Source organism: Pongo abelii, chromosome 20, assembly GCF_028885655.2.
Source record: "Pongo abelii isolate AG06213 chromosome 20, NHGRI_mPonAbe1-v2.0_pri, whole genome shotgun sequence".
Lineage (NCBI taxonomy): Eukaryota > Metazoa > Chordata > Mammalia > Primates > Hominidae > Pongo > Pongo abelii.
This window is the reverse complement of record NC_072005.2, coordinates 3,903,744-3,916,997: the sequence shown is the minus strand read 5'-3', so window position 1 is coordinate 3,916,997 and position 13,254 is coordinate 3,903,744. Positions and strand designations below refer to the sequence as shown.

Genomic DNA, 13,254 nt, shown 5'->3' with positions numbered 1-13,254 from the left:
TCCCCGCCCTGGCTGTGCCACAGAGAACATCACTCGAAGTCGGCTGTGTGGCTGGGCTGGGTTGGGCTGGGCTGGGCGACGGGGCCTAGGTGAAGCCTCCAGTCGCAGCCTCCCTGGGGTGACCACTCACCTAATTCGGTGGGCTTCAGCAGCTCGTCCAGCATATTAAAGAACGGCAGCTTCACCAGGCGGACTTCTGGCTTGAGGGTCTTGGCGGGCAACCGTCCCAGTCCGTTTAAGTACTTTCCGTAGAGCACGGGGTAGTCAATATTGGGGCCTGCCAGTGGAGTCCTGGGCACCGCGCCGGCCCGGTCGTAGGTGGAGTGCATGGTCAGGGGGTCCAGGGGCCGATGTGGCTGTGGGGCAGGCTCCGAGTTCTTCTTGGCGTAGCGGGTCTCGTACAGCTCCTTGATCTTCTTGAACAGCTCAGGGCTACAGTCAAACTGCACCAGCTGGAGGGCCCTGGTGACTAGCTCGTGCTTCAGTCCGCTCTTACTCCGGCCCACGAAACCCAGGAGCATCTGAAGGTCGGAGACTCGAAAACTCATCACCATGTTCTGAGGAGGAGCAAGCACACACACACTCAGAGGACGCAGCTGCGAGGCAGGGGACTCCGTGGAGGCCAGGCCCTGATGCGGGGGCCGTGAAAGACACCCACTCGCCAGGAAGCGCCAGCCTTGGCTGGGGCTGGTGGAGTGCCCTGCCCCTACGGTGCCCCCTCCCAGCAAAGCCCTGCCCCCTCCCTCCTCCTCATCAAACTTTCCCCAGCATCGCCAACGCGGCAAAAGCGCCTCTGACTAGGCCCCACTTCTATTTTAGTTCTCTTTCCCTGTCTTCAGCCTGAAAGCATCCCCAGGGCAGGAACTGGCAATTGTGCTTTACTTGTAAACAGCCTCTGCCAGTGCCTTGCCGGCAAACACCAAGTACCTCTCTGACCCTCAGTCTCTTCGTCAGGAGGATAACGACATAAAGCACTGGCTGGGCGGGTGCTCAACCCATGTCAGCCACAGATATGTTTTCCCTTCGGTCTCGCCAACGGTAGCCACAGTTTACTTAGTACTAATCACCTGCCGGGAACCAAGCCGGTCATGTGATTATATATTTAACTCTGATCCTTAAAACACCCCTGCTAGGCTGGTGTGTGAGCTCTGTCACAAATGAGGAACTGTCGGCTCAGAGGTGGCAGTGCCAAGATTCAAACCCAGGCCTGGCTCTGAAGCCAGGGGCGGTTCTTGCTGCCACACTACTCCCTGGATGTCAACATAGGGCTGGGCCTGTGGGGGCCTCCGAAACATCTGCCGATCATCCCAGGTGGGGTTTCTCCCCCTCGGCCCTGTGGACACTGGGGCCGTCCTGGGCACTGTGTGGTGCTAAACACAGTTCATGACAACCAAACACATCTCCACACATTGCCCTGAGTCCCTGGGGAACCGGTCCAAGGGGAAGGTAGCAGCCACAGGGGCTGTTGTGGGACCTGGGTCAAAGTGACAAATGAGGCTTGGCAGGACCTGGCCCTCATCGCCTGGCCGGGCCTCTCCAGCGAAATTAAACCAAACAGCAGAGCCCAGCTGACCCTAGTGTTTGATGTGGGGTAGCCTGGCAGTGGCCTGCCCTCCATGAGGGGTAGGACCCTGAAGGGGAAGGAAGGCTCCTCAACAGGCTGCAGAAGCCAGGTGTCCTCGAGGGATGGGCTGGCAGGGTTTTGGGGCCACCCACCCTCAGCCCTGAAGCTGGCCTGGGATGAATGAGATGTGGTGGGAAACAACAGCTTCTAGGAGGAATGGGGAAAAAGCTCAAGCGTCAAGGGTGGTAAGGAAAGCTGGCGGGTACCCGAAGAAACCAATAAACCATTCAAACTCCACTCGAAAGACCCTGAGGGTCGAAGCCAGAGGCAGTCCCACTGGGGTGTGTAAACTGCAGCCTCCGTGCCAGGAGGCGCTGGGGTTTCCGGTTCCCGGCTGCCCCAGGGTGAGGCCAGGAGCCTAGCCGCACATTTCAGCACCAAGGCTGCAGCAGCCAGGGCCCGCTGTCGGGTCCTCATCTGTCAGCTCTGATTTCTTCCAGCTGTATCGGGCCAGGGTCCTGTTGGAGACGGAGAGGCTGTCCAGGCTCAAAACAACAAGGACACACGTGCGGGCGGCCCAGCCCTGCCCGAAGAGCCTTGGGAGAAGCGTCTTCCCATATCACGGCTGCGCGGCCCCGTGACTGTAAAGAATCGGGATGCCAGCGTCTGCTCGCTACCAGGCACCAGCAAGGCCTGTGTCGCTGATTTCACAATGACCACACCCATCGTGTAGGTGAGGAAACCGAGGCTCACAGAGGGAAGCGGCTAGCCCAGAGCCTCCCTAGTACATGCGTGGGACTGGCATCGGCCCCTAAGGCCCCTGGCCTCCCAAGGGTGTTCCCGTCCACTGCCCCGGGGACCCTCACTCACCAGCACACTGGCTATGGGGACCTGCGTGCTCTGCTGGGCCTGAGAGTCAGGAATGCTTTGAAAACAAAAATGCCTCATCTCCCTTGGCCTGACTTCCTACCTTGTGCAGAAAACAAAAAGGCTTGCGGACAAGATGTTTCTTCTGGAAGCGGCCCAAAGCCTTAGCAGGGAGAGACGATGTCATGTGGACCCTTCACACTGGCAGCCTGGCCGAAGGCAGGTGGGCTGGGGAACCTGCTGACATCCTCACACCCTGGGAGCCCCTGCCCCGCCCAGGCTGGACAGTGGAGCCGCAGCTCCCGCTTCCCGGAGCACACCCCTTAGGCGGCCATATGTTCACGACTCAGATTTCCTGGCAGCTGCCACCTCGGAGGAGCCTGCCCTTGACACTGAAGGGAGTGCGGGGGGGACAAGCATTCAGGAAGAAGCCCCAAACGCCCCAAGATCACTTCCTGCCCTGGTTTCAAGCTGACCTGCTTGCCGTCAGAGCTGTGTTTATAAACAGCGCCAGGCCCCAGCAGCTTCCAGAGTTTCAACTCCAGGCTTGCCTGGAAGTCGCGTGGGGAGACATCAGCCGAGACACAGCAGCTGCGCTGAACCTTTCCTCCAGCACAGGCCCCTTGGAGCACCGGGGGTAGCTCAGGAAGGCGCCTCTCTCCAGGAAAGCGGAGATCTGTACGAAACGCTGTGGACTATTTCAGGGAGCTCACAGACACCCCTGCCCCAAACCTGCCTCCAGGCCTTAAGCTGAGAGTCTCAGATTTCAAAGTTCACCAACAAGCCCCAAACATTCGCCCCTCCGAGCAGTCTGTGATGCACCCCAAAAGACAGAACCTGCAGCCATGAATATGACAGGCTGGGGAAGGCCCCTGTAAAGAAGGGGATGTTTCAATGACATTTAAGGTACTTGGAGGGGTAGCAACAGACTCAAGGAGAAAGAAGGTTCCCCAGGGTCCGGGCCCCCTTGAATGGAGGCTCACAGTTTAGAGAATCTGAAAGACGGGTCAACTTGATTTAATTGGGGTGGGGGGGCCCAGCCACCAGAGGGTCAAGGAAAGTTCATCAGATCATATTTCAAGGCCTGGATGGTACAAAAGAGTGCAGACCCTGCCCTCAGCCAGGGTGGGGGTGGGGTCCAGGGTCACAGCTCCAAGCCCCGAAACAGGAGGTTACATTTCAGGACTCCAGGACACTTCAAGCCCAGAGCCTGCCACTTTGGGTTTACAGAGTTCAGCCCTCCACATCTCCAGGGCGAGTCTCCACTTTTCAAAACTCTAGAGAGGGGCAGAAGTGTGTGCAGGGGTGTAGGGTTGGGAGGTGAAGAGAAGTATATGCTATAATCACAGAGCCCTGAGCGCTGCGTTTTCAGATCCCAGTGAGTAATGTGAGAGGACGGAGAAGAAAATATGTACAGGTCAGGACCGTGGGGAGGGAAAATGTGAAGGGGGATGGGGGAGGGAGAGGTCCCCTAACCTCCCCGGAAGCCGTGGCCTTGCGGGCACTTCTAAGGGTTTTAGACCCTCAGCTCTAGGTAGGCATCTACAAAAAGGTACATCCCCTGGAATGGGGATACTCTGAGCTCAATCCCAGGATGATTAAAAGTGGTTCCAAGCTAGGAGATGGTATCTATGGGACATGGGACCTGGACAGGACTCAGAGTATAACAGAGCAGCAGCAGAAGTTATTCTAAAGAGGCCAGCCTTGGATCCATTGGGGACCCTCCAGAGATCAACAAAAGAGAATAGGCAGAAAGAGAGGGGACCTTAGAAACCAAAGTTGGGGTTCATAAAAGTTCTGGGGGCTGTGTAAGGAGGGTGGGTGTCTGACCTAAGAAGTAGACTCGCTCAAGAGCAGAAAATAGGAGAAGCAGCCAAGGTTTGAGGACAGTATCTGATGCTGCACAGGTGAGGTTTAGAGCCCCCCGAAGTAGAATCAGTAGCCTCAGATTCTGTCCCGAGGGGAACGAGGTAGGACCAAAGCACAGTCCAGGATTTAAGATAAAAAAAGGAGAATAAGAAAGGTCTGTGACCAAGAAGAGTAGTCAGGACTCCATCCTACGGGGAGGGAAAGGGAGGGACCAGCCTTCCCCCAGCGCCCACTCCGGCGTGTGAGAGACGGTGTCGGGAAGGGGGCGGGGTTCTGGGACCAATGCAGGAGCTGAAGAGGAGCTCAAGCCCGAGCCTGGACTCCAGACCCCAAGAGGACGTGCTGTGTCTTGGGGGTGGTCTCAGGGCCCTGACTCCTCCACCTGGACTGTGGCAGGACACTATCCAGGACTCAGGGGACCCTTCCGAGCAGGAGACTCGCAAATCCCAGCCTGGCCTGTTGGGCGGGGACGAGACCCAGATAGCAGTCCTGGGAGCCCTGTGGGCGGGGAGGAGCAGACACTCCCCCCCCCAACACCAGCCAAAGAGCAAGGACCCCGGCTCGGAACCAAGAAGGCAACGAGTAGCTCAACACGTCCCGCATCCCGGCGGGACAGTGCCTCACCCGGGAGGCGCGGCCCTGGCCTGGCGCTCAGGGACCGGGACCCTAAGGGCTCGGGCTGGGTGGGGAGACCCTGCCCGAGGCCGGGGGAGCGACCCCCGGCGCGAAGACCCGGGTGAGGCAGGAGGGCCCCGCCCCCGGCCTCCCCGCCCCCCGCCCTCACTCTGAGACCTGGGGTCGGGGTCTGGGGGCCGGGACGGCGAGCCGCGGGCCAGCCGCGCTGTGGGGCCCCGGACAGAAGGCGCAGACCTCGACCCGCGGCCCGGCCCCCGCCCTCTCGCCCACTTGCCCCGGCCGGCGCCGCCACCGCTCACTCACTTTGGCCTCCACCAGCTCCGCCGCCATCTTGGCCACCAGCGTCCCCCGCGCCGGGAGCCCCCAGCCGTCGCGTCACGTGACCACTCACCACTCGCGGGCGGGGCCCCCACCCGGGCCAATTAGCACCCGCGCGCGCTCCTCCCGCCGCCGGTGCCCGCTGCTGCCTCCTGCGCAGGCGCGCGCGGCCACCGCCCGGGCCTCCGGCCAATCAGGTCCGCCCTACACCGGCCCCTCCCCCCTTCTCCTCTCGCTCGCGGCGACCACGCCTACCCCTGGCGGCGTCTGACTCTTAAAGTGGTACTAGCCCTGCGCAGGTGGGGACGGGTGCTGGGTTGCCTCTAGGGAGGGAAGGCGAGAGGGGGCGGTGGCAGCGACAACAATGCAGCTAGGTGCCGTGGCTTCCTGCGCGCGGCGGCCGCCAGGTGCATCTCCAGACTCCCGGCGGCGTCGGGCAGGGGATGGTTGCTCCGCCGCAACGGCCGCCAGTGCGTACAGTGAGGCGCCTTGCAGCGCAGCGCGGTGCACGCTCGACGGGCCCAGACGCCCCGCGCGCTGCACATCCGGGTCCTGGTGTGCAGATGGGGCGTGGGCTCGGCAACCAGCTGGCTGGGGGCGCCCGGCGGAGAAAAGCAGGACCCCTGCTCCCAAATTCCTCGGAGATCGTGCAGCCCTCACCTCTTTACAGGCGCCCCCTCCCCATCCTGCCTCCCCAGCCCCATCCTGCCTCCCCACCCATGGGAAACCTTGGATCTGCACCAGTTGGGACCCCTCCTTCTCCAAAGCGCTCCTTGGCTTTGGAGCCAAGTGGCTTAGTGCCCGTAGAAGTGGATTTCAAACTTCAGTAATCAAGTATTTCAGTGCAATTTATTTTTTATTTTTATTTTTGTAGAGACGAGGATCTCATGTTGTCCAGGGTGGTCTCGAATGTCTGGGCTTAAATGATCCTCCTGGCTGGGCCTCCCACAGTGCAGGGTTTACGGGCGTGAGTCACCACACCTGGCTAGTCCAACACTTTAAACATAAAAAAATCAATGCAAACGAGTCCATGATGGATGAAATACCAAATTGTTACTTATTTATTTATTTTCGAGACGGAGTTTTACTCTTGTTGCCCAGGCTGGAGTTCAATGGCGCTATCTCAGCTCACTGCAACCTCCATCTCTCGGGTTCAAGGGATTCTCCTGCCTCAGCCTCCCAAGTAGCTGGGATTACAGGCGACTGCCACCACGCCCAGCTAATTTTTTTTTTGGCCAGGCTGTTCTCCAACCCCTGACCTCAAGTGATCTGCCCGCTTCAACCTCCCAAAGTGCTAGGATTACAGGCATAAGCCATCATGCCCGGCCTTTTTTTTTTTTTTTTTTTTGAGAGTCTTGCTGTGTTGCCCAGGCTGGAGTGCAATGGAGCGATCTCCACTCACTGCAACCTCTGCCTCCTGGGTTCAAGCGATTCCCCTGCCTCAGCCTCCCAAGTAGCTGGGATTACAGGTATGCACCACTATACCCAGCTAATTTTTTTTTTTTTTTTTGAGACGGAGTCTTGCTTTGTCACCAGACTGGAGTGCAGTGGCGCAATCTCGGCTCACTGCATCCTCCGCCTCCCGGGGTCAAGTGAGTCTCCTGCCTCAGCCTCCCAAGTAGCTGGGACTATAGGTGGGCACCACCACGCTCAGCTGATTTTTGTATTTTTAGTAGAGATGGAGTTTCACTATGTTGGTCAGGCTGGTCTACGAACTCCTGACCTCAGGTGATCCACCAGCCTCAGCCTCCCAAAGTGCTGGGATCATGGGTGTTAGCCGCCGCGCCCGGCGTGAAATACCAAAATTTTAAGTAAAGAGCTAGACATAGGAGTGTGCGCCTGTGGTCCCAGCTATTCAGGAGGCTGAGGCAGGAGGATCACTTGAGCCCAGGAGTTGGAGGCTGCAGTGAGCTTTGATCATGCCACTACACTCCAGCCTGGGCAACAAAATTATAGGAGGCGGTTGTTTCAGACTAAACTCTTGTGCTAGGCACCAAGACACAGGAATAAACAAAACGCAGCTACTCACACTCAGATTCTAAGTCACAATGACGAAGCTAAGTTGTTATCTGACCTTTGGGGAAATCAGGAGGGAGCCCTATCAGCCCATTTTCTTTATGTTTCTTTCTTTCTTTTCTTTCTTTCTTTCTCTTTCTTTCTTTCTCTCTCTCTCTCTCTTCCTTTCTTTCCAGGAGTCTCACATTTGTCACCTAGGCTGGAATGCAATGGCGCAATCTCGGTTCACTGCAACCTGTGCCTTCCAGGTTCAAGCGATTCTCTTGCCTCAGCCTCCCGAGTAGCTGGGATTACAGGTGCCTGCCACCACACCCGGCTAGTTTTTTTGTATTTTTTAGTAGAGATGGGGTTTCGCCATGTTGGCCAGACTGGTCGCGAACTACTGACCTTAGATTATCCGCCCGCCTCGGCCTCCCAAATGCTGGGATTACAGGCGTGAGCCACCGCGCCCGGCCAGCCAATTTTCCAAACAGGCCAGTTTCAGCCTTCAGTGGTCAATGTCCTAAAGTTCCCTCTGCTTATTTTCTTTAATCCTTACACAAAAAAACTAGCCTGGCCAGGCGCGGTGGCTCACGCCTGTAATCCCAGCACTTTGGGAGGCCGAGGCGGGCGGATCACGAGGTCAGGAGATCGAGACCACCCTGGCTAATACAGTGAAACCCCGTCTCTACTAAAAATACAAAAAATTAGCCGGGCATGGTGGCGGGTGCCTCTAGTCCCAGCTACTTGGGAGGCTGAGGCAGGAGAATGACGTGAACCCGGCAGTCCGAGCTTGCAGTGAGCCGAGATCGTGCCACTGTACTCCAGCCTGGGCGACAGAGGGAGACTCCGTCTCAAAAAAAAAAAAAACTATCCTGAAACAACCTGATGGTAACTAATGAGTTAACACATTCTTTGCTGTTGGGTTTTTTTTGTTGTTGTTGCTGTTGTTTTTGAGTTAGGTTTCTGTCTCCCAGGTTGTCGTGCAGTGGCTCAATCATGGCTCACTACAGCCTCAACCGCCTGGGCTCAGGTGATCTTCCCACCTCAGCCTCCTGAGTAGCTGGGACTACAGGTGCACACCACCACGCCTGGCTAATTTTTGTATTTTTTGTCGAGATGGGGTTTTGCCAAGTTGCCCAGGCTGGTCTCGAACTCCTGAGCTCGGGGATCCTCCCAAAGTGCTGGGATTACAGACATAAGCCACCCCGCCCAGCCCGTTCTTTGATTTTGCTCTCTACAACCCTTCTCTTCCTGTAGAGCCAACCTCCTCTGCCCAGCTGATTGGAACAGTTATCCTATTTTATGGAATGAAGTGTAGCAAATTGCAATGAAGCCGATTAAGGTCCTTAGATTTGTTGTAATGTTGTCCATTGACAGCAGAACCCAGCTCTGCCATTGCACGTATGAGTCTTACCTCACCTTCATTCCCGCCCTGCTGATTCTGCTGGGGATTGGGTTTTTTTGTTTTTGTTTTGTTTTGTTTTGTTTTAGACAGGGTCTTGCTCTGTCACCGAGGCTGGAGTGTGGCAGTGCGATCTCAACTCACCGCAACCTCCGCCTCTCAGATTCAAGTGATTCTTGTGCTTCAGCCTCCCGAATAGCTGGGATTACAGGTGTGCGCCACCATACCCGGCTCATTTTTGTAATTTTATTTATTAATTTTCTTGAGACAGGGTCTCCCTCTGTCACTCAGGCTGGAGTGCAGTGGTGGGATCTTGGCTCACTTCAACCTCCACCTCTCAGGATCAAGTGATTCTCCTGCCTCAGCCTCCCAGGCAGTGGGGATTACAGGTGCACACCACCACACTGGCTAATTTTTGGTATTTTTAGTAGAGACGAGGTTTGACCGTGTTGGCCAGGCTGGTCTCGAACTCCTGACCTTAAGTGATCTGCCGGCCTCAGCCTCCCAAAGTGCTGGGATTACAGGTATGAGCCACCACACCTGGCCAGGTTTTGTTTTTAAGTATGATTTATATTTGTTTTGGTGAAGATTCAGATTCACAAGAAGTTGCAAAAATAGTAGAGAGAGATTTGTGCACCTTTCTCCCAGCTTTCCCCAGTGATAGTATTTTATATAACTGGCTGGGCTTGGTGGCTCACACCTGTAATCCCTGCACTTTGGGAGGCCAAGTTGGGCGGATCAGCTGAGGTCAGGAGTTTGAGACCAGCCTGGCCAACATGGTGAAACTCCTGTCTCTACTAAAAATACAAAAATTAGCCGGGCATGGTGGCGGGGCCTGTAAGCTTAGCTACTTAGGAGGCTGAGGCTGGAGAATCGCTTGACCCCAGGAGACAGAGGTTGCAGTGAGCCGAGATTGTGCCATCACACTCCAGCGCAGACAACAAGAGCAACACTCCATCTAAAAAAAAAAAAAAAAAGCTTGAACCCAGGAGGCAGAGGTTGCAGTGAACTGAGATTGCGCCATTGCACTCCAGCCTGGGTGACAGAGCGAGATTCCGACTCAAAAAAAAAAAAAAAAAAAAGATTAAAAAAACTTTTTACATAGCCTTGTGTTGTCAAAACCTGGGCGTTGATGTTAGTTAGTATAATGGAATCAACTCGAGTGCAGACATTATTTGGATTTCACCCATTTTTACATGCACCTTCTTCTGTGTATGTGTTTGGTTCTATTATTTATTATTACTATTACTTTTTGAGACAGAATCTCGCTCTGTTGCCGAGGTTGGAGTGCAGTGGCGCGATCTCAGCTCACTACAACCTCTGCTTCCCAGGTTCAAGCAATTCCCGTGCCTCAGCCTCCTGAGTAGCTGCGATTACAGGCGGGCGCCACCACACTCAGCTAATTTTTGTATTTTTAGTAGAGACGGGGTTTCACCATGTTGCCCAGGCTGGTCTTGAACTCCTGACCTTAAATGATCCACCTGCCTCAATCTCCCAAAAGTGCTGGGATTACAGGCATGAGACAGCGTGCTTGGCAGTTGCGAGAAATTTTGTCTCACTTGTAGATTCCTGCAACCCTTGTGGTTTGAAGGTTCTGTGTAATCATGGTACTGTGTCTATGTTTTAAAATATGTTTTGGGCTGGGTGCCTGCTTCAAGCCTGTAATCCCAGCCCTCTAGGAGGCTGAGGCAGGAGGATCGCTTAAGCCCAAGAGTTTGAGACTAGCCAGGGCAAAATAACGCGAGATCCTCATCTCTACAAAAAAATTATTATTATTATTATCTTTTTTTTGAGATGGAGTCTGGCTCTGTCACCCAGGCTGCAGTGCAATGGCATGATCTCGGCTCACTGCAACCTCCGTCTCCTTGGTTCCAGCAATTCTTCTGCCTCAGCCTCCCAACTAACTAAGACTACAGCCGCGTGCTACCACACCCAGCTAATTTTTGTATTTTTAGCAGAAACGGGGTTTCACCATGTTGGCCAGGCTGGTCTCCAACTCTGGACCTCAGGTGATCTGCCTGCCTCGGCCTCCTAAAGTGCTGGGATTACAGGTGTGAGCCACTGCGCCTGGCCCCCCCAATTTTTTTTTTTTTTTTTGAGACAGAGTCTTGCTCTGTCGCCCAGGCTGGGTGGCGCGATCTCGGCTCACTGCAAGCTCCGCCTCCCGGGTTCACGCCATTCTCCTGCCTCAGCCTCCCAAGTAGCTGGGACTACAGGTACCCGCCACCACGCCTGGCTAATTTTTTGTATTTTTAGTAGAGACGGGGTTTCACCGTGTTAGCCAGGATGTTCTCAATCTCCTGACCTCGTGATCCACCCACCTCGGCCTCCCAAAGTGCTGGGATTACAGGCGTGAGCCACCGCGCCTGACCCCCCAAATTTTTTTTTAAATTAGCTGGCCATGGAGGTACATACCTTTAGTGCCAGCTACTGCAGAGTTTGAGGCAGGAGGATCACTGGAGCCCAGGACTTTGAGGCTGCAGTGAGCTATGATAGCACCACTGTACTCTGGCCTGAGTGATAGCCAGACCCTGTCTCAAAAATAATTATAATAAATCAATAACGAGTCTTTATCAGTTACAAATAACTGCCAAGCATATTTACAGAAGAAATGGTATAGAATTTGCATTGAAATAACAGGAAGAGGCTGGCCACTGTGGCTCACGCCTGTAATCCCAGCACTTTGGGAGCCCGAAGCAGGCGGATCACCTGAAGTCAGGAATTTGAGACCAGCCTGACCAACGTCGAGAAACCCTGTCTCTACTAAAAATACAAAATTAGCTGGGCGTAGTGGCACATGCCTGTAATCCCAGCTACTTGGGAGGCAGAGGCAGGAGAATCGCTTGAACCCGGGAGGCAGAGGTTGTGGTGAGCCGAGATTGCACTCCAGCCTGGGCAACAAGAGCGAAACTCCGTCTCGAAAAAAAAAAAAGAAAAAAAAAAAAAAAGAAAGAAAAGAAATAATAGGAAGAGTATTGAGGGAGAAAAATAAAACAAAATGGAATATATGTGTTGCCAATGGTTGAACCTGAAGGGTGGATCAGGAGGGACTCAGGATGCTCTGTACTTAAAATTGCTGAGCCGTGGCCTGGTGCAGTGGCTCATACCTGTAATCCCAGCCCTTTGGGAAGCTGAGGCAGGCGGATTATTAGAGGCCAGGAGTTTGAGACCAGCCTGGCCAACATGGTGAAACCCCGTCTCTACTAAAAATACAAAAATTAGCTGGGCGTGATGGTGGGCACCTGTAATCCCAGCTACTCAGGAGGCTGAGGCAGGAGAATTGCTTGAACTCTGAAAGCAGAGGTTATAGTGAGCTGAGATCACACCACTGCACTCCAGCCTGGGCAACAGAGCAAGACTCCATCTCAAAAAAAAAAAAAAATTGCTGAGCCCTGTCCTAGAAACTGTCAGAATAAGGTGTTTCCATGTTAGCTCCATCTGCATCAAACCCCATTCTGTGATGATGAAAGCTGGTATCAGATGGGAGCACCTGCCCAGGCATTGGCTAAACCACTATCTTTTTTTTTTTGGTTTTTTTTTTTTTGGATTCAAGAGTCTCATTCCATCACCCAGGCTGGGTGCAATCTTGGCTCACTGCAACCTCCGCCTCCTGGGTTCAAGCTGTTCTCCTGCCTCAGCCTCCTGAGTAGCTGGGATTAGAGGCTCGTGCCAACACACCCAGCTAATTTTTGTACTTCTAGTACAGACGGGGTTTTGCCATGTTGGCCAAGCTGGTCTCGAACTCTTGACCTCAAGTGATCTACCTGCCTTGGCCTCCCAAAATGCTGAGATTATATGCATGAGCCACCACATCCGGCCTTTTTTTGTTTTGTTTTGTTTTTGTTTTTTTGTTTTTTTGTTTGTAGATTTGGGAGGGGGAGTTTTACTCTGCTGCCTAGGCTGGTCTCAAACTCCTGGCCTCAAACCGTCTTCCTACATTGACCTCCCAAACTGCTGAGATTACAGGCATGAGCTGCCATGCCCAGCCTAAACCACTGTCTTAATCTGCATCCAGCTGTCTCCAAAGGCTAAAATACCTCCCCTTCTTACATCAGATATACAAGTAATGACCAGGCACACTGGCTTAACGCTCATAATCCCAGCGCTTTGGGAGGCCAAGGCAGGAGGATTGCTTGAGCCCAGGAAGTCAAGGCTGCAGTGAGTTGTGATTGTGGCACTGCACGCCAGCCGGGGCAACAGAGCAAGACCTTGTCTCAAAAATAAAAAATTAAAAAGACATGCAAGTAATAATCTCTCTGTATTATCAAGCACCTACTGTATACAAGGCACTGTTTTGGTTCAGGGATCTGCAAACGTTTTCTGTAGAGATCCAGGAAGTAAGTATTTTCTGCTTCTGGACCACATATAATGACTAGAGCAATTACTCAACTCTGCCATCTAAGGGCAAAAGAAACCGTAGACTATAAATAAACAAATGAGCATGGCTGGCCTGGAGTGGTGGCTCATGCCTGTAATCCCAGCACTTTGGGAGGCCGAGGCGGGCGGATCATGAGGTCAGGAGTTTGAGACCAGCCTGGCCAATACGGTGAAACCTCATCTCTACTAAAAATACAAAAATTAGCAGGGCGTGGTGGTGTGC

General features: G+C 54.1%; 1 protein-coding gene across 1 annotated transcript in view; it reads right to left on the bottom strand.

The window, feature by feature from the left end:
• The window catches only part of PIAS4 (protein inhibitor of activated STAT 4), a 38,148-nt gene extending 32,741 nt beyond the window's left edge, over positions 1 to 5,407 (bottom strand). The window contains exons 1-2 of the mRNA XM_024237982.2: positions 5,240 to 5,407; positions 131 to 557 (exon numbers count right to left, since the gene is read on the bottom strand). Coding sequence (XP_024093750.1) covers positions 131 to 557; positions 5,240 to 5,266 — 454 coding nt within the window. The 5' untranslated portion in view covers positions 5,267 to 5,407. The remainder of the gene's footprint in view (positions 1 to 130; positions 558 to 5,239) is intronic.
• Between the last annotated feature and the right edge of the window lie 7,847 nt (positions 5,408 to 13,254).